This window comes from Rosa rugosa, chromosome 7 (assembly GCF_958449725.1).
Source record: "Rosa rugosa chromosome 7, drRosRugo1.1, whole genome shotgun sequence".
Classification (NCBI taxonomy): Eukaryota; Viridiplantae; Streptophyta; class Magnoliopsida; order Rosales; family Rosaceae; genus Rosa; species Rosa rugosa.
The window spans coordinates 25521918-25542220 of record NC_084826.1 but is presented as its reverse complement, the minus strand read 5'-3'; the positions used below and the strand labels follow the sequence as shown (position 1 = coordinate 25542220).

Sequence of the window (20303 nt, the reverse complement as noted above, 5' to 3'; positions counted from 1 at the left end):
TCTTCTAGGCTCTCTCTCTCTTTCCTTGCCGCTTTTTCCGAGTAGACTCTTTTGCTTTGAGAGCTCTCTTTGCAAATATTTTTTTCTCTTGCAAATGTAAAAACCTAACAAAGTATTTTCCTTCAACTTATATGTTATGCAAGGTTTAATTTTGTAAATTTGTGCATCCATTATGTTGTTATCAAAATCTAGAAACAATACAGAACTTATTGGCCAGAAAAACAGGAACTTAGTATGTAGTAGAGGTCTCAAAGTCTGAATTTTAATAAATGTGGGAACTAATTCACTTTTGATATATATTAAACTTTAACTGTACAAAACAATGAACGGCAAAAAATTGAACAACTGAATGGTTGTCAAGATTTAAATACAAACAATTACAAAATTGCTACATTGTGTGTAGCTAAAGAATATGTATACTACTAGTGTAAGCAGGAGCTAATGAAGACTCATCATGACTCCTGTTTGACTGCAGGTTCCAACCACTTCCACATGGAAAGTCCTCCATTTTCGTCCCCAATGAAGTATAGTCCTCTAAGGTCCACTTGAATAGCCCGAACTTCTCGTTTTGCAAATAATCTTCCTTTCTCATCAAAGGATGGCAAATCATCTATGCGGACAGAATTGTCTTTTGATGAGCAAAGTAGGACTGGTTTATCTTCAGCATCATACATTCCAGAGAGAGCAAGAAGACCGTCTTCTTCAGTGTGAGTGTAGATTTCTTCAATGTTGCATGCCTCCTTTACACATAGTCCGTGCCTTTATCGTGTGGTCTAATGAGCATGAAATCAGATATGTAGTCCAACATATAAGAGACGTCACAGCATCAGAATGTCCATTTAGAGTCATAGCACACTCCAAAGTGTCAAGATTCCACTCCCTTATTGTATGGTCCACAAAACCTGAGTAGAGTCTGATATTTCCAACCCTTAAAGAAACCACATCATTAGTGGCCACTGAGAGCCTGATGAAGGTGAACGGATTCACTTTAGCATCGAAACAGGCTTTGCCATTCCACGCATATAACACCTTCCTCTGTCCCTGCGAATACCATATCATTCCCAACTTCCATGGCATGGATTTTACCAACAGGTCCAACTAGGGTAAATTCAGCATTGGACTCAATATTCCACCCCTTGACAAGATTGGAAGCACCACAGAAAACCCATGCACCCTTACTAATCAAGCAGCCTACTTCAGCACCAAGATTGATTACCTTGCTGCATTGACCGGTATTGCAGTCCTAAACCCTAACTGTTTCATCTTTGGCAGCAGAGTAGAGATTGCTACTTCTCTCCGGAAGCATAATTATGGCCTTGGAGTTTTGCCAAGGAAGAAAAGCCATCTCCACTGAACCAACTGTGCAAATAAGGGCACCCTTCGCGTCTTACACACTTTCCATCTGTCCAGAACTTGCAGACTGCTTCGGCCACTTTCCCTTTATGGGTATCGATGCTATTCTCAACCATAACATTAACAGAATCAGATGCTTTCCCCATAGATTTTCCCTTCTCCTCCATTAATGCAAGAGTCTTTTGTTCCGGGTCAGCGTGTAGGAACCGACACTCTTTCTTGAGGCATCTGCACATCACCCAAAACTTGCAGACGGTTTCGGAAGCAGGTCTTCTTGCATAAACGGATCCTTCTGTCCTTGGGAGTCTGGAATTGGAACCCCTGAGAGCCATGCTTTAGTTGTTGAACGATCACAGAGAACAATAATCAGTGGAAACCCCAACACCCCAGAGAGCAATGAAGGAAAGAAAGCCCTAAACGATCAGAGAAAGATGAAAGTGGAGAGGATTATGAGTCTTAGAGTCAGTAGGTCTTCAACTATTAATGGTAATTGAGTTGTGTGAAGAGCAAGCCGCTTTTGGTTTAGTTTACTAATTTAATTTTACAAATCCTAGACGCTTAGGGAAAGTGGGATTAGGAAGTCATTAATATTTAATTTAATGACCAACGGCTAGTTTCCCTTAAAACGCATTACAGCTATATTAAGCTGTAATAATTCATGTCAATCATTTTAATCACATGTCTTAACTGTATTAAGCTGTATTTATGTGATTTTGGGAGAACGGAGTTTAAGACATCTACAAATATTTTCCTACACACTTGTTTTGGACTAACATTTTCTTTTTGTTAAATATAAAATTCAAACTTTTTTTCACTCATTTGTAAATGGATTTTTTTTTTTTCAAAAATTCTAATGTCTTCGCTTGTCTGTTTGTTGATCGAACTCTAGTTTTTCACCAATGACCATTTAGTTCAGTAGTATAAGGATTTTTGGATGCTTAATACTTTAGACCAGGTGGATACATTTCACACAAATTCACGCAGTTATTCAAATGATAGTACTCTTTCCTCCTCCTAACACCAGGAAAAATGTCTTCTTATGACCATGTGTGCAAAAGATGCATTCAAAGATCTATCACTTTCTTTGGAGTGAAGATGTACGTTCATTGGCTGGTGGCGAACCTAAACTAAATTTTAGGTCAAAAACATTTAGTCCATGAGCATCAACCATTGATGTATTATTATATTACCAAGACATCATTTCTTAATGGCCTACTGATATTGTTTAATGATATTCTCTTCAGGAGAAACGTCACTTGGATACACATGCATAGCACAGATCAATTAGGGTCTAGGTTGTTTGTACTAATATGGTTGATTTTAGGGACGTTAACCCAAGCATATGTCTTTGCATTTAACATATAATTTTGTCACTTTCTTGTATCAATTCACCAGTTTAGATATTTCTCAAAATCAAAATGACACTATGGATAAATATCTCATACCAATTCATATCGTTCTTTAGGAACGATCTTTCTTCCTCTCATGAGAGGAGGATTGTCTTATTAAAGTGACAACTGGCAAAAAAGCAGTAAATGAACAATTTGCTTGAGAGTAAGGTTAGCAATCATCGAAACTTGTAAGTGATTCCATGCAACATGGTAGATAAAAGATGACATAACCGATCATGCCAAATTAGTGTATTTGGTTCAATGAACTTCTGGTTCATGACATTATATGCCTCAATATATATACTGTAGAAATTTGACACAATATGTATGAGATAGCAAAAATCTTCTCCAACCATATTGGAAAGCACTTAGTGCGAGAAACTATAATATGTTATCAGCACGCTGATAAATATTGATAAATAGTCTCATCAAGACATCACCTTAATGGCAAAAATCTTTTGATAGTACGTACATTATAGTCTTTGATCAGTGTGCTATATGAGATAGCAAAAATCTTCTCCAAGTATAATACATTATACTCTCGTTAAGTTTCAAGTGGATATCTATATGAAGGAGATATGGTTGATTAGTACATATGAGAAAAGCGTGCTGATAATGTATTATAATATTTCTACATATCATTGTATAACTCTGAGAAACTTCTGGCCCTTGTTAATTGTATAAGCTTTGAGAAACTTTATGTTGCAATTTTGATTATATTTCAGCCCTAAACCTTAAACCCCTAAAAATTTCAGCCAAATTGATGGTCGTTAAAGCATTAATAACTGCCTTAAAGTTAGTACGGTTTAGGTTGGATAAATTCAGTTCATCCATTGGTTTAAACGAGTTAGATACCTTAAAGATCATCAACTGAGCTGAAATTTTGCAGAGATGATCTATACATTAGTACCTAAAAACTGAATGGTCGAGATGTATGATATGAGACCGAAAAGTGACCCTAAACTCTAACCTCACATTTTAATTTCAAAGCGAGGCCTCGCTCTGGATTAATATTATATATATATACACAATTATTCTTTGTAACTTCAAGCAAGCAATAGTTAGTTACTTTACAATTCTTACTCTATTCGGATGAAACAAAGCGAGCACTTTTAAATTGGACAAAATGTTTCGAGATTATCTTTCGGATTGCTAGAGGGGTATTATATCTTCACGAAGATTCGAGATTAAGAATTATCCATAGAGATATAAAGGCCAGCAATGTTCTTTGAACCCAAAAATTGCAGATTTTGGTATGGCTAGAATATTTAGAGCGGTCAAAGTGAAGCGAATACCAATCGTGTGGTTGGAACATAGTAAGTTTCCTCCAAAATTAGCAGATGTCATAATAATCTGTGGTCTATGTGTTATCATACTCTTAACAGATACTGAAGGACTACCCAATATAAATGCTATTCAATGAAGCTTAACATTTACTTTCTATTTTCTGCAGTGAATATGTCTCCGGAATATTTAATGGAAGGACTGTTTTCAATAAAGTCTGATGTATATAGTTTTGGTGTTTTACTGCTGGAAATCATTATTGGCAAAAAGAATGCTGGTTATTACCATGAGGAGTATCCTAATTCAAATTTGGTTAGACATGTAAGGATGCAAGTCTAGCTATTTGCAAACAATGACTATCATAATATACTCCCTACTTATCATGCTTACTTGATGATGTTTAAACAACTTTCAGGTTTGGGAGTTGTGGAAAGAAGGTAGAGCTGTGGAAGTCATTGATTCATCTATAGGTGAATCTTACCTTGTTAGTGAAGTTATAAGATGCATTCAAATCGCGCTCTTGTGTGTGCAAGAATTTGCAACTGACCGGCCAACCATGTCAGCTGTTGTTTCCATGTTAGGTAATGATGCAACTCTTCCTTCACCAAGACGACCCGCATTTTTACTAAAGAGAACGAGTCCTAGTGGAGACCCATCCAGCAGCGAAGGAGCTAATTCAGTAAATGATGTCACATGTACAATTATAGAAGCTCGCTAAAGGCTTATTGTATGTCTAGTTGCAGTGATAATCCAATTGAGCAACGTATGGAAGATAATAGAGCTTCTGAGTTATATATTGGGGTGTTACTTGAAGTATATAGAGATAAAGATGATCTCCATCCTGCGAAGTTTCAATCGTGAGTTTCTACCTCATTGCACCCAAGTATATTTGTAACGTACAACATAACTTTTATTTACTGCACCCTCAAAATAATTCTTAATTTGTTTACCGTTTGAAATGGCAGCTCAAATCGTTTATGAATACCACTGCCACTGTACTTCAGTAAGCTCTGATGATATCCTGCCTTGTTTATGTTTGTGTCTTTGTTTCGAAGCAGAATTTTAAGCTTGAACGCCAAGTTTTTGTTCATCGAGAGAAGCGAACTTTCCTTCAAAATACCTGTTCACTGCATATTTGTAAAAAGATGCACCTTGAGGATCAAGTCATTTCGGCTTTCTCAAGGCCTTTTTCTATACATACAAAGGGTTTCCTACATACAAAATGAGGTTCCTTTTTCCAATATTATTTGTGTAATCTAGTGGATACGTGTTGAGCATTGCCAGCCACTTTATTTAAAGATATTGAGTGCAAACTTCTGGTTTTTGCAATCCTATATATCGTAGCTATAGGCCTATTTTATTTTGAGTGAGTTGGTGGAGGAAATAATGGGCTTTATACTTGTCCTAATTTAACAGCCCTCAAACAACGGCATAGAATAAACTTGTCGTAACTATAGGCCTATTTTATTTTGAGTTTTCCGGCTTGAGTGCTTGAGGAGGTCGAAAATTGGTGAGAAGTATGGCGTTTTGGAGGAATTTTTCTTCTCACGACACTTGCATTAGGTCACACTACAGCTCCAAGTGATTTTGTTGTACCAATGAAAGTGCTTGCACAAACTCAAGGGGAAATTTGGTGCTACCAATTGAAAGTTTGCAATTCATTCCAACAACGTTAACAGAAAATCTGTTGTGTTTTCTATTGCACAGGCCAATTTTATGGCATCAAAATTGAGGGCTCAAATTGTTTCACAGTCATGCAACGGCTACAAGATATAACTGTCGTCTTATTTAGTAAAAATCATTCATACAACTGATTAAACATCAAGGTTGTATAACTAGTGCCGTCTGATTAGTTTTCTGTAGTAGTGCGTACTGCATATTCATTGGAGATATATAAGAGATGACAGTGGAAACTCGTAAAGCCGTGAAAGAGCTGATTCTGTAAATGAACTTATATGTACTATATACTAAGCTCGCTAATGAAGAGACTGCAATTACAGAATGGATATGTGTGTTTCCCAACTAATGCAACTGATCAATATGTCAACAAATTTAGGAATTAGTCTTAGGAGTGCAGGCCTGTTCGCATCCTAATATAGGAGTGCAGTATAACTTGAATCCTAATCGAAACTGCAGATCAATCTCAATAAGTCTGACGATGTTATGCTTTACTCAATTAACCAAACCATTCAAAGTAAACTCATCACACATAACACAAGATCTGTTGACGCAGTAAAACCCTCCAAAGAGGTAAACAACTGCGGGCACTATGCCGGTGAACAATTCACTATATGAATATGAAAGTACATAAAGATCTTACACAACTCATCTACTAGAACCAATCTAGTGGGCAGCGGTGTCTCCTCGTCTTTGCTACTTCCAAATCAGCGACCTTGTTCTCCTTTGTCAATCTTGAGATGGCACAACTCTTACCTCGGTTGTCAATCACCTCAAGGCACAAATCATGCATGAACTACCAACACACATGAAGCATAAAACCAGAAAACTTTTTTGACAGAAAAAGCTTGGGATTTGATAATCCTTCAAAAGCTAAACAAGGAACAGCTTATGAAGAATTCTCACATGAAACTTTAGCTTAATGCTTTCTGAAGATAAAGGCAGAAAACTCTCAAGAAGGCAACGACCAAATATTCTGATATATTCCACCACTTGAACAACCCTAAGAGAAATATATATATAGGAGAGGACGAGCTAGGGTTTCTGATGTACATGGGCTTCATAACGTCTTTTAAAAAGCATGGATTAAAATAGAATCATCATTTAGAAAAGCTCATAAACCAATTTAAGAACGTTTGAATGCTTTGGATAAAACCATCTGAAAATTCGCATATCAATGCATTAGGATTGAAAAGATTTTCGCATCCTACAATAGGATTTAAAGACAAGTTCAGTCCAAACCTCTTGACAAGCATGCACATGTATGCAAGACATACCTGATTGATGAGAGTGGTACATGAAGCTTGAAGCATTCCATTCTTTCAAGGATCCAAGAGTAGAAAGCTATTACAAGAAACGATGACTCTTGGTTGTTGCGCTTAGGAAATGCCAATCAAAATAAACATTGCACTAACAGAGATTATAGTCTGGAATTATGTATGTTCAACTGTAAAAGTAAACTATATATAAAACTGTATCTCGACAAGAAATTATTTCATATCAGGAATTCAGGATAGAGCTTTAGCTGATCCAGAACCAGAAGAACAAACTGAACAAGCTAGGACATACAAAAAAAGTAATCAAGTAGCAATAGGGAGAGAGTAATCTTCCGTAAGCCCGAGAAACCATTTCAATATGCTTCAAGCTAGACTGCAAATAAAATTGTATACGTCAAGCAAACAATTTCTCTGACTATGGGATCAATTTGAACTTTTGGATTTTCCAAGTTTAGACTTTTAGTGTGGAGAGCTGATATTTATAACCAAGATCAGTGTTTAGTTTGGTGGCTCTGTTCAAGATTGTTGGGAATCTTATTAGTTTCTTTGGTGTTTGTTGAAACTGGACGTCTACTGGCAAGTTAATAGTCAACAAAATTAGTGCCAGATAATGGTTTGAGTTGTTCTTTGTCTTTGGTGAAGTTGTTCTTACAAAAGGAGTCGCATTTTTCAGTATTTGGGACCTAGAATCATGAATGAAAACAATGAATAGCTTACTCTTCAACTTCAGTAATGTAATCACAGCACGTTTAGATGACTCCAATTGTTTAACTTGGAGAATTCTGTTGGAGAAAATGCTGGTAGGGTGTGACCTAATGGGATATACTGATGGGTCTATGCCTTGTCCTTCACAATACGAAAGTAAACCAGAGGCTGGTATTAATCCTGAACTAGCACAAGAGTTTAAGGAGTGGAGGAAGAATGACTCTGCTTTATTTACTCTACTAGCTGCTACTTTGTCATATGATGCTCTATCATTCATTGTTGGAAGTAAAACATCAAAAGAGGTCTGGTTTTCGCTTGATGAGAGATATGGTAAACTTCTGGAATACAATGCTTTTGATCAGATGCAGAATACTAAAAAGGGTACCGATACTATTGATAAGTATATGTAACGGATTAAAACTGTCAGGGACCAAGACAAAAGCTGGCAGGCATGTACTGAGCTTATGATATTAATCATATTATAATACAAATGAATACTGAAGAATTTCATAACAGCTTGTGATGTTTTATTTTATCATCATCATGCATGACAACCATGGCACTGGAAATCACCTCGAGCATATAACTCACAAACTCAAGTGTATTCCATGACAACAAGCAAATCAAACGAAGTTGTCCAGAAAGAAGAACAAAAACAAAATACCAAATAAAGGATAATTGCGTTATGTTAAACAGATGATGAATATGCTTCTGATTCAATAAATGATATTAGTAATAGCTTTGACTTACATTGGATTCATGAGCTTTGATGGTGAGGTATTTCCTGTCCCATGAACTTACTATTGTGCAAGATGTAATTCGTCAATGATTTGCAGGAACATGAGAGACAGTTGAGATAAATAGCTTCCAACTAATTCTACAAGTTTATTTTGCCTATAAGACGTGGACATACAGTTAATGCCATTCACGAGCTCTTGCTGTTTCTCCCCTTATAAAACTGAAAGAGGAATCGAGTGCTATACAAGACGTCTTGTATAGCATTTCGCATCAATACTTTTGGTTACACAGACACGAATTATGAAATCAAAACCAAGGATATCATATTTACAAGAGAGATTCTAATGAGGACTTTTAAAATGTGGACTTTCTAATCAATCGGTTCTGAGACCCACATTTCTATCACATTTCAGTAAATCAACCATTAAATGTTTAGACTTTAACTAACTTGATCAAATCAATAGACAAACTAAATTCATCAAACCTAAACCAAGGTTCTTAGATGATAAATCATGATTAGGAATACCTTAACAATATTCAAAACTTGCAACAAACAAAGCCATGGTTTTCTCCATTTTCGACTTGCATCTTCTATCGTTCTTTTTTTTTGTTTCATAATTTCTTTGTCAAACAGCCTCCATTCTTTACATTTTCCAGAATATCCCTTATTCACCAACCCCCAATAGGAAAGAAATCTAGCTGGAAATCCTAAAATCTAGTGTATTTCAGTGCCACATGCCTTTCTATAATGTGCTTGAGTACTTGAATATCAGTAAAACTTTGCAATTGACAAACTCAGGGAAACCTTGTTTCAGCAGAACTTACATTACATTAACTCATATATACAGATTATACCTATCATATGAAGCATAAGCTAAAAATATCCAATTCATGTATATATTGTTATATTAAACATAAACTTCAAGAGCAGCGTGCTTATTTAATTTTCGCCAATGCAGTCCAAGAATGCCATTACTTGATGCTTCCAGAGTTATGTTACCACTTTCTCTTGCACTTTCAAATTATTCAGAGGCTGCCCCAGAAGTGAAGGCCTATAGAAGACATGGCTCTGCGCAATCTCAATGCGTTCCCTTGGATCATTTAAATTCTCATCCCTCAATGCTTGAAGAATAGCTTGTGACGATTGCTCCCTGGACATCAAACAATACGCATATATAGCAAAGTATTAATTTCAGTGATAAGGACATGGAAATGAAGTAGCTCACAAGAAATCAGAATTACTCCTCTAAATTTGAGAGTTGGAGAAACCTTGTTATCAATATTTTATATAGTGTCTTCAAGATGGGGCAGAGCTCTACTGGAGCAACAGGCTTGTTTTCTTCAGGATGCAACACATTCAGGCTCGATTGACTGAGAAGTTCATAAAATGCTTGGACTGCAGAGACACCCTAGAAGCAGAGGATACACCCACTCAGGGCAGTTTTGGTCAGTAAACTGGAAGTTAGAAGAACATGAAACTATTGACAAATCATTGAAAAGACATTTGGCTTTTCAGGTCCTCCACAGATTGACATGGGGCAAAATTTCAGGAATCCCAGATTTTCCAGAATGCTCATATAGAGTAATTACATTTTTCAACAATCCTCTTATACTTCAATATAATGAAATATATGTGCAATCTTTAAAAACAGATATGCCTCATCTGAATTTTAATTCCCTCTTCTACAAGCTTTGATAGTATTCATTTGTTCCTTTGTTGCATACACTTTTCCATTAGTACATTACTTCAAAGCATGGTGTAACTTGAAATTAATAAATCTTATTTCTTTTTAAGGGATACTGTAAATTACTATCGATATATACCTGAATCATTCCTTTTCCACTGATGTTCTCACCCATATCCCGGTTGATTTCACCTTTGGCTAACATTTGCCCATACCACGCATTTCTTCCTTTCAGTAAGGTAACATATGTGTCAGCCAGCAAAGGCCCTGCAAGCTTCTCAGGCTCTTCAGCCAGCAAATGAGTAATAAATATCATCTCCGACGTACAATGCGCAAAGTATACAGACTTGCTGGTAGCACTCTCCTTTGTGAGGGCTGCTACCATCCCTGCGAGAATTCAATGAAAGACGATTATAAGTTGCGATCAGAAGATCCACGTAATTGCAATAACTTATTGGGTCACCACAATTCCTAGAAGCTTCTACAAGGACATGGACCAACTATTGTTACTTTGTTATAGACTTATAGTATCTGTTCCTGCTATATGTTGGTCAAGCTACCCCACATATTCCACATTGGAAAAAGGAAAGGGTTCTCAACTTTCCCACTCCAAAAAGGGGCTCTCTTTTTTATGGCTATCACCTAAAATTCTTTATTATTAGTGAACTCACAAACCAAACACAAGTCAGAAGGGTAAAGCACACAAACTTGTTGAACCAATTTTTGTCACCAGCAATATCCAAGGAGTTCCATGTTTGTTTCTGTAGGAAGAGCCTTGTATTTATGCCATTTAAACCAGTAATGTCAGGTCTCATTCAGGATAACCTGTGATTTTAATGAAATCAATTCTCTCTTACCACAAATGAATTTTGCTCCTGTTGGTAGTCTGTCATCTGAATACAACTATAACATATGCAGTCTATAAGAATGTCGTTGGTATATAAATCAAGTTTCCTCCTTTTGTAAATCACTAACATGATTGACACCATAAATTGCTTGTAGGCCATTTAATCCTAAGACACCTAAAAGTCATTTCTTTTTATTAGATTTTAGATGTAGGAAGATCTATTGTCCAGGTATTGTGTATCTCCTCCCTATAATGATCATGATGAAACAGAGAATTACCTGCTCCAATGGCATATACATTCTTTAAACCACCCATGACTTCATGCGTAACAAGGTCGCTATTGTCCCAGACAATAAAATGGGGTTGCCTTAAAAACTTGGCCAGAGGTTTTCTCCACTTCTCAGCTCCACAAATTCGAGCATTTGCATATTCCTTGTTGTAAATCTCCGAGGCAATATTTGGTCCACCCAGATAAAGTATGTTCTCCAGAGGGATTCCAGCTGCCAGACATATAAGCTAAAATTTTAGAGAACGAAGGGGAATAATGAAGTGGAAATAGAAATATTAACAGAAAAGAGCAAGATAGCAGTGTACTGCAACATCCAACTTCCAAGCAATGTTGAGTTGAAAATTGCAATCATGAGAAGTTTAATCCCAATGTGGCCAAGATTGCATGTGACCTAAGGTTTTATATGAGCTATGATTCAGTTTATGTCATTCACTCATTTGGAATTCAAAGGACTATGATAATAATGCATAACTTGCTCGCACTACATTAATTCTGTCAAAGCAATATGTACATTAACATTCAAGATTTAAGGTGTTTAAGAAGCCATTCACTTATTATTCAAAAAAAAAAAAAAAAAAAAAAAAACAAGAAGAAGAAAGAAGCCGTTCACTTCATGCATAAGTGCCCTAAGAAGAACTTCGGAGGTCATGTGTTCGAGATCAAGGGTGGAGGTGGGGTTAAAGAAATAAAAAACGAAGCCATTCACGTCGTCATGCAAAAATGACAAAGAAGAACTTGAGTTTATATCACTGATTCTCTGGCAAACTCAATTTTTTTGTTTAAGGCTGTTTTGCAGCAGAAAAAATCTCTAAGAATATTTTCCTGCTGTTTGGTAGACATTGTGGAAACTCTATAGATTAGATTTTCTTGATTGTGATCTGACCAAGACTTCAAAAGTTTACCCATCTTTCTTTTGTGCAAACATTCATAACAGAGATCAGTATCCAGAAACTTTTTTCCACAGAAATACCATTGCAAACAAACATGAAGGATCAGAAAATGTTTCTGTATGACTACCTTAGAAAAATGAAAAAAAAAAACATATCTAGTAGAGCCTAAACTAAAAATTCTGCAGTCTTCTTCCACTCCCGAAACATTCATCACTTGTCATCAACCAATTCTACCTCTATTATTGCTTTCAATGAATAGAAGATCTATGCTTAAAGTTTTATATTGTAAGCTTCAAGTAAGCAATTTTTAAAGTATATTTCAACCAATTCTTCCTATCAGTCCTTCCTTTTTTTTTTCCACCTTACAATAAAAGTATCTGTAAACCTTTACCTATAAGAATTAAGTTAATGCATACATGCTAGAACTAAAAATTGTATTTAAAAGAGGAGAGAAACATACTTGCGCGGTAAATAATCTGCGTGGGAGTTATAATATGTGGAAGAGGCTTGAGTGCAGCCTCAATACCTTTGGCCAAAGAGATGATAATGGGATCTGTGATTCTTTCCTTCCAATAATTACTAATCTCTTCAAACACCACTTTTGTTTCAGTTGAAGGCAAGCCGTTTACCACGATATCGGCATCCCAGACAGCCTCCTGCAAATTGGTCACCACCTTCAAATGACAAAGTGGTGTATCAATCATGTTCAAACAAAACCCATCTTTCAAAATCTCATCTGCATAAAGTGTCCGGTCCCCTAGCCTTGCCTCCACATATTTCAAATACGCGCAGCGCCTGATCAGCCTCCTCAACACATCCTCCCTTGAATTGATCACTTCAAAAAGATGTTCAGCGGTGACTCTATCCACAGCCCTTCCTGCTCTTCTCCATATCCTTATTTGAATCTTGTCTCGAAACTGACCATAGCTATCTTGCAAAACAGCTGCAAAAACACTACCCCAAGCACCTGCCCCAACACCAACAATTCTCAATGGATCACCATCAGCCTTGCCTACAATGCGCCGCAGCTCATCAAGCTTCTCTTCCAAACCATTGAAATTCTGAACAGACCCATTTGAGTGCAAACTTCCATTCGCAGCCTCAATGCTCCCCACCATCTTCACTATTGAAGTAAATCACTACCAACAACAATTACAAAGAAAAATGAAATTTCTCTATAAAAGTTGTTTAATCCCAATTGCACCTCCAATTGATGCTGAAAAATTTATCAACAAATCAAGATTTCAACAACAACCCAATGCACACTTTTGCTTCAAATTTGTAATCTCTTTCTTCCAAAATAAATAGCACCTTGATCACTCCGATTTTCAGACCCAGCAGTCAAGATTTCCTTTTTTCCTACCCAAATGCAGCAGAAACTGAAACAAACACGAAAAGGATTTTATGCCAAGTCACAAGTGATCTCGCTATCTTTACTTTATGAGTTCCAAAGAGAAAATGCCAAAACAAGAAAACCCAAATATGGAAACAGCATAAATCTTTGTTATCTCCGTCTTAGGTTGTTCATCCAATCTTACCCAACTAAACAGCTTGCAGAAACACCTGTAAAAGGGTAGGATACCGAATTAAGAAAACAGACAAGTCAAAATTCACCAACCTTGAGAGCGGAAACTACAAGAGCAGAGTCGGCATTGTAATTTTCCTCCTCACTAGAAGTGCAATGAGGGTGAGAAAAATAAAGCTACGGTTTTGGGTTTTGGTTAAAATAAAGTTCTGAATAAAATTTGAAGATGGCGGAGGCATTAATGGAGTATTGTTGAGGTACAGTTGGGGTGACAGAAGCATTAATAGTCCTAGTTACATTTGGACTGTGCCAACTTCTCCAACGGTCATTGCTATCGGATCACCTTCCTTGGTTGCTCTATTATATGATATCACATGTAACCAGTTCACCACTGCTCCTCCATTTTGGTCAGACATATCATTCACGACGAGTGTTGCAGACACCTGTCAATATCCAAAAATGCATATATATATATATATATATAGAGAGAGAGAGAGAACAGTATGAGAATTTTACATGTTCGAGCTGTCTCAATCAACGAAGGAAAAGAAGAAGATAAAGAAAAATATTTTAGATAGATATGCCATTAATTGGAAATTATTCTATGCATCAACGGTGCAAGTGACCCAACCCTTATAAAATAATCTCAACCCTTGATATTTATTATCAACTTTATTTTTAATAAACAAAAAGTGTATTTAATGCAATCTAACCATTCATTTATGTTGGTGCAAGTGCACGGCGGTGCTCTGAATAATCTCTCGCCATTAATATGCCCACGGGATTAGGTTTTGGCCTCCTTTTTTGGAATGTATAATCCATCATGCATTCAATCATATGAAGAAAGGGGTTGTGATCGAGACATAGTAATGTCCAATAATATGATTCTCACCAACTGAGAGGGCAGATATTCTGAAATCACTTGCGTTTGGGGAAGCATACTAATACGTGACCGTATGTGTTGCAATATTGAGTGGTTCTATTTATATCTCATAAAGTGGTATTTAGACCTCTATTGAATTTTTTTCTCCACAATTTTCAATTTTGCCCTGGTTAGTTCTTCTGTGTACACCCCTTTTTTTTCTTCTTTTTTTTCCACTTTGCACCATCCCTTTTTTATCCGGCAACGCACCCACTTGAAATTAATGCCGTAAGAGAAGATAATATCATCAATATCTTACTGCAATTAGAAATCGTTTCCAGAGTCTATTAGTGAGGGAAACCAATTCTCTCGCAATAGAGTTTCATGATCAATTATTCTAAAACATTCCACTTGCATGCAATGTGAGAAGTTTGAAACTTGAGCGGACTGAGTTAAGAATCAAATAGATGGGTCAACCACCCATTTGACCCACTGGCGTTGATTGCTAAGTGGTCCATTCAATTGTTCTGTTAGATAATTAAGATGAAGATGTTGTTGCTGATGGTAACCTAACGAACAGTTGCTTTAGTGTGCTGGGTCTCTTGGAAGTGGAGCTATGGTGGGTCTCCGGCTTAATACCGCATGAAACTTGCTTCCTTTGGTGTCGTAGTCCTTGGCTTCCTCTACTCAACTCATCTCCCTCCCTTATTGCCGCCGCCAACAACCTCAACATCGCCGACATCCCCACCCCCGCCGACATCCCGTCTTCCTAAACTCTCTAAAATATCTAAACCGGTTTCTCTAACTATTTTTGTTTCTCGTTAATTTCATGGATTCTTATTCCAAAAAAAAAAATCAACTTTTATCAGTTTTTTTTTTCCTGAAGGACAAAATAGGATTTTGAAAATTACAAAAAACTAGAGAGGTCTATATGCTAGTTTGGAGGTCTGAATAGAAGCTTCATTTCTTTAAATTAAAAAAAAGAATAGTGAAAAATGAGTGGTTTGAAATTTTAATTACGGAGATAAATTCAATTAATTTTTTTGAATATAGAGAAACTTGCTGAAACTTGGGTTTGGACTATGTCATTGGGCCCCAACTGGGCTGCTATCCTTTTAATTTGGTTGTCTATTTACAAGTTTGGTTATTAAAGCCTTTAATAAGTTTCAACTTGACGCAGCCTCTTAGTGGCATGATGACAATTAGTATCATGAGATTTATTTTCCGGTGACAACATAGTTGGAAAGCTCTTGTAGCTTTATTTTATTTGACATTATGGGCCTACTGCTAGGAGGCATATATTCATTCTCTAAAGGCAGAAAATCAACAATTAGGGTGTTGAATATGGCAGCAAGCTCGACTTGATAAACTGAATAAGAAAACTCATTCATTAGTTTTGACGTAGTCATGATGACTACACAGTTAAATTGGAGTATGGAGTTCTGATTTTTATTTTGCTTTGTACTCTATAAATTTATGTATTTATGAGAGAACAAGCGTATGTAAGTATAACGTTATGCGTAGGAGGCTTATATTTACAAGCCATCATGTGGCAAGTCTCTTTATAATGCTACTATATATTGATAAATAAAGTTATCGTTTCTACTAAAAAAAAGTCTCAAATTTTACAAATGACTTTTTGGAAGGTATATCATGGGGGAGCTTGCTCCCTTCCGAACCAGTTTGGACATAAAGAAATTAAGAAAATGATTACATACAGATATTAAGATAGAAAGTTGCAGAGGATGTGTTTCGGAGAATGAAATTCAAACTCCCTAATTTGCAATCTAAATTCCTTTCATTTTTGGTTAAAATTCTTACAAAAAGACACGATTTAAGTTACTAAGAAGAGAAGCAAGGACTCAAGGAGTATCATTTCCCTATTTTTTCTATTCGCGAAAATCAAAGACAAACTTTTACATCCCCAACTTTTACCTAAACCATAGTAGCCGCCGTGGTTGCTTTAGGTACTCTCATACATTTCATCAACGATATCGGTGTGACTTTTACTTTCTCTTCCCATCGTTTTCTCATTCTGTCATGGGTCTTCTTCTTTGGATCTTTCTCCTTTTGTTCTTTACCAGCACGGGTGAACTTAGTGAGGCATTTTTACACCTAAGTAACCGCATAGTGGCGAGACTAGGATCAGGATCTCTTTCTTATGGTTCAACCATGAATCCTCTTGCTAATTCATTGGTTTTTGGTGACCTTAAGCCTTAGATTGGTTCATGGTTCCATTACCTTAATGTTGGCGTTGACGGCAAAGATTGCTTCCAGATTCCTGGTACATTAACGATGACAAAATCTATTGGTCAAAGGCTGCATGGTTATGGTTTCTTCTTGAACTTTAAGACTAGGCTTTGGTGTTGTTTCTGAGCCTAGGGACTATGATGGCTGCTTGTATATAACTATATATTAACCAAATGTACTGTCAGTATTAAATTTAGGCTACACTGGTACACAGACTATTATGTCAGTAGATAAAACCCTAAAGGCTCTCGTAGCCGTGCAAACCTAGAAACCCTAGTACCCATTCCGGCCTCTGTGTCGACGTTTTTCTGCAACTAAACCAACCGGATTTCAACCGGAATCACTGCTTAGCATGTCTACCATTGACTCGATGACCAGAAGTTTTGCTGCGTCACTTGCTATTGCGGGTAATGATGTCGTGGACATCTCTGGCATGTCAGAAGGAGGAGCGCAGCGCACCTCTCAGTCCTACCTCCTCGCCTGGCCTCTCACCAAGAAACCGACGAAGGCCGTGGATCTGAGGCGCCATTTCCGGCGTGTATGGGTACTAAATCAAGGTTTTAGTGTTCAGCAGAGGACCCCAGATCGGTATCTGTTCTCCTTTGATCTTCGAAGCGACTCCAGGAAGGTTATGATGGGAGGGCCGTGGAGCTTTAACTGTTCCCTTGTCGTCCTACAGCCGTATGATGGGTTTGCACCGTTGCAATCGGTGCTGATGCTGGACCTTTTCTTTTGGGTTCGCATAACCAACATGCCGCCGGCGTATGAACAGCGGAATACCATTGCCAATGTTGCCTCGGTGGCTGGAAAGTACTTGGACATTGATGGCAAATTGTTTGATGCTAAGGGGGAGATTCGGGTTCGTGTGTCCCATTCCATCTTGAAACCTTTCTTTCAAAAGAAAACCCTAAAGTTTGCTAAAGGAGTTGAGCAGGAGGTACACTTTCTATTTGAAAAATTAGTGGGCAAGTGTGATATCTGTGATCGTGTGTTCCATGAACAAGGCCCCTGCAATCCGGATATTTTGCCATCTGCTGTCAAACCGGTTGAGTAACCGGTCGCTAGAAAGCTGGATCTTACTACTCACTTTCTAGGTTTACATGGTCCTCAGTTCAAGGAAGAACATTCAGGTTTCAAGGCATCACCAACCCCATTCTCCCACCTGTGGGGCGTGCACTATTTGGCGGAGTAGAGTCCGGCAAGCCAAGGAGGTCGGTGATCATCAAAAATGTTGAGGCAAGGACAGTTAGAGACGAGGACTCCCTTGCTCTTGTACCGGTAGAGGTGGAGGGCCAAGCTAAATGGGGTAGATCTTTTCCCTCCCCAAAAAAATTACAAGTTTTGATGTCCGACCTGCTTGAGGGCAAGACCAGTCCTGTGGCCTCTGCAAAAAAAGTAAAGCTGCCTGAATTCTCTTCTAAATTCAGTGCGAAATCTTTGGGTCTTGTGGAAACCCCTGGTGGCATGCTAGTGCCGGCTGAGGTCATGATGCCAAAGCCAGTTCTTGAAGTATTGGATACAAAAAAGAAGAGAGGAAGGCCTTTGGGGTCCAAGAATAAAACCCCAAAGTCGAAGAAGGTCTCTGCTGATGAGGTCTTAACGGTTCAGTACTCAGGTAAGCCCCCAAGCCCTAGCTTGAAGGGCAAAGAAAAAATATAGATGGTTGTGGTAGGAGCCTATTTGCTATGTCTATCTTTTCCCTAGTTTATAGGCTCACTTTTAAATAAGTGAGCGGTTAGTTCGAATATAGGTGGTCTATCTCTATGTATCACAGTAGTTCTCTTTCTACAACTTCTTGATCTGTCTAGTTGAAGGCAGCAGAAGGATATGTAATGGCCATCTTGGCATGCGTTAATGAAATCCACACTTACCTCAAAAAAATGTACTGTCAGTATTATAAGTATTTTACTTTTGCTTTGTAACTCTCTATAATTATGTAGTGTTCCTGATCCTTTAAGCGTATGCAAGTGTACGTAATCTTATGTATGAGAAACTTCTTTTATTAAGGTTACTATTGATCAATAAGATTATCATTTCTACTTAATAAAAAATAATACTGACATCACATTTGGTTATTATATAGTTATAGATAGGGCTGGGCAAGGGTCGGGTCTTGCTAAAAATTTGATGAACTCGAATCCAGACCATAATTTCGGGTGTGGCTCAAATGGTGTACATAGTTGGCTGAGACCGAATTGCACCTACTCGATTTTCCTGGTCAGTTTCTTGGGTTTTCAGGCCCATTTTCTTCCTTTTTGAAAGAGACAATTATTATAAAATGAGATAATTAACTTGCTCGCTAGATAGTAAGGAATATGAAGAGAGAAGAATAGATGTGGGAAAGAGGTGTATCTTCTCATTCTCATTAGTTCTCTTTAAATAAGGATAAAGTTATTTGATGATCACACTAAGTTGGTGATCACTCACACGGTAACTTGGTGATCACTCCCAAAGTTACTTGATGACCACGCTTAGGGTTTCTTGGTGATCAATCTCAAGTTTCCTTAATGTACATAATGGACTCTAATTAATGAGTATATTACATGTCGACCCAAAATAATACGTGGACAGCCACATAATTGTAGTACTTACAACACTCCTCCTTGGATGTCTACCAATTAATTTTGGTATTGGATGACCTTATTGTTGCCTCATTAAAACCTTGCCAGTTAACAAAAACCCAGTGGGAGAAAATACTTTGGTCGAAGGAAAAAGAGTACAACCAGCCCCAGAAAATCTGAAGCTTTATTATCTCCCTAGGAGCTCAAATCCTGGTCCCAAGGACTCCCCGTCGTCTCGAACCACATCCCCTACACTCAGCTTCTCGAATTGAACAGGGAATCAAAGCTCAAGCATGTAATTAAGCCTCCACGGATCGAATTGCGGCAGAAGACCAAGCTGGTCCTACATGTCGTTGTTGAAGTCAGCGGAGGTGCCTCTTCCATACTTGAGTTTCCTGGCCAGAATGCCAGCGGTGGTGGGATGAATTTCGAGGATGAGGAAGCCGACGAATAAAGAGGGCGAGAGGGCGACGGAGCTGAGGCAGGTGAGGGATGAGTTTATTGAAGAATGAGGAATGAGAGAGAGATGATTGATAGGGCAATGAAGGCTCAGAAGTCAGAAGAAGGAGGAGGAGAGGAGAGGAGAGTGGGGAGAGAGACAAGGAAGAAGAAGCACGACGAGTCGTTGAGGGAGGCTCGCCGGAATTACTTGCAGACGACTAGTGTTGAAGATTGAGGCAAAAGAAGGATTATGAATTGAGAAGTACGGTGGCCTTAATGTCGGCCTTAACGGAGGATGGAGGAGGATTGAGAAGTTGTTGGATCGATTTGGTTTTAGGCTTTGGATATATGAGAGAAAGGCAAAGTGAAGCAAAAGAGAGAGAAAATACATAGAAGAAAGGAAAAAAAAAAATTAGAAATATCTGCCATCGAAGAACTCTTCCTCTATCAGCAGAATCAGTTAACTTTTAATTTTTGAAATTTTTAACTCTTTTGTTATCAGGTCTGAATAAAAACTCATTCCCAAAG

The 20303-nt window shown here is 37.7% G+C and overlaps 2 protein-coding genes and 1 pseudogene across 4 annotated transcripts; 1 reads left to right on the top strand and 2 right to left on the bottom strand.

Moving 5' to 3' along the window:
* Window positions 1-452: 452 nt before the first annotated feature.
* Window positions 453-1685, bottom strand: LOC133723108 (zinc finger CCCH domain-containing protein 48-like; annotated as a pseudogene).
* A 2517-nt stretch (window positions 1686-4202) lies between these two features.
* LOC133723107 (G-type lectin S-receptor-like serine/threonine-protein kinase At1g11410) lies at window positions 4203-4746 on the top strand. The gene is made up of 2 exons (XM_062149937.1): window positions 4203-4349; window positions 4444-4746. Exons 1-2 carry the CDS (start codon window positions 4203-4205, stop codon window positions 4744-4746), a joined length of 450 nt encoding a protein of 149 aa, XP_062005921.1.
* A 4430-nt stretch (window positions 4747-9176) lies between these two features.
* LOC133721819 (glycerol-3-phosphate dehydrogenase [NAD(+)] GPDHC1, cytosolic) lies at window positions 9177-13983 on the bottom strand. 3 transcript variants are annotated; one of them, XM_062148554.1, is made up of 7 exons: window positions 13755-13983; window positions 13448-13515; window positions 12597-13352; window positions 11236-11457; window positions 10250-10497; window positions 9695-9834; window positions 9177-9576 (listed from the first exon to the last, which is right to left on the bottom strand). In XM_062148554.1, exons 3-7 carry the CDS (start codon window positions 13252-13254, stop codon window positions 9417-9419), a joined length of 1428 nt encoding a protein of 475 aa, XP_062004538.1. In that variant the 5' UTR covers window positions 13255-13352; window positions 13448-13515; window positions 13755-13983; the 3' UTR covers window positions 9177-9416. The 3 variants fall into 3 exon arrangements, with proteins under 3 accessions (XP_062004538.1, XP_062004536.1, XP_062004537.1); XM_062148552.1 differs by having other exon boundaries at window positions 12597-13515; window positions 13755-13982; XM_062148553.1 differs by lacking the exon at window positions 13755-13983 and having other exon boundaries at window positions 12597-13699.
* Between the last annotated feature and the right edge of the window lie 6320 nt (window positions 13984-20303).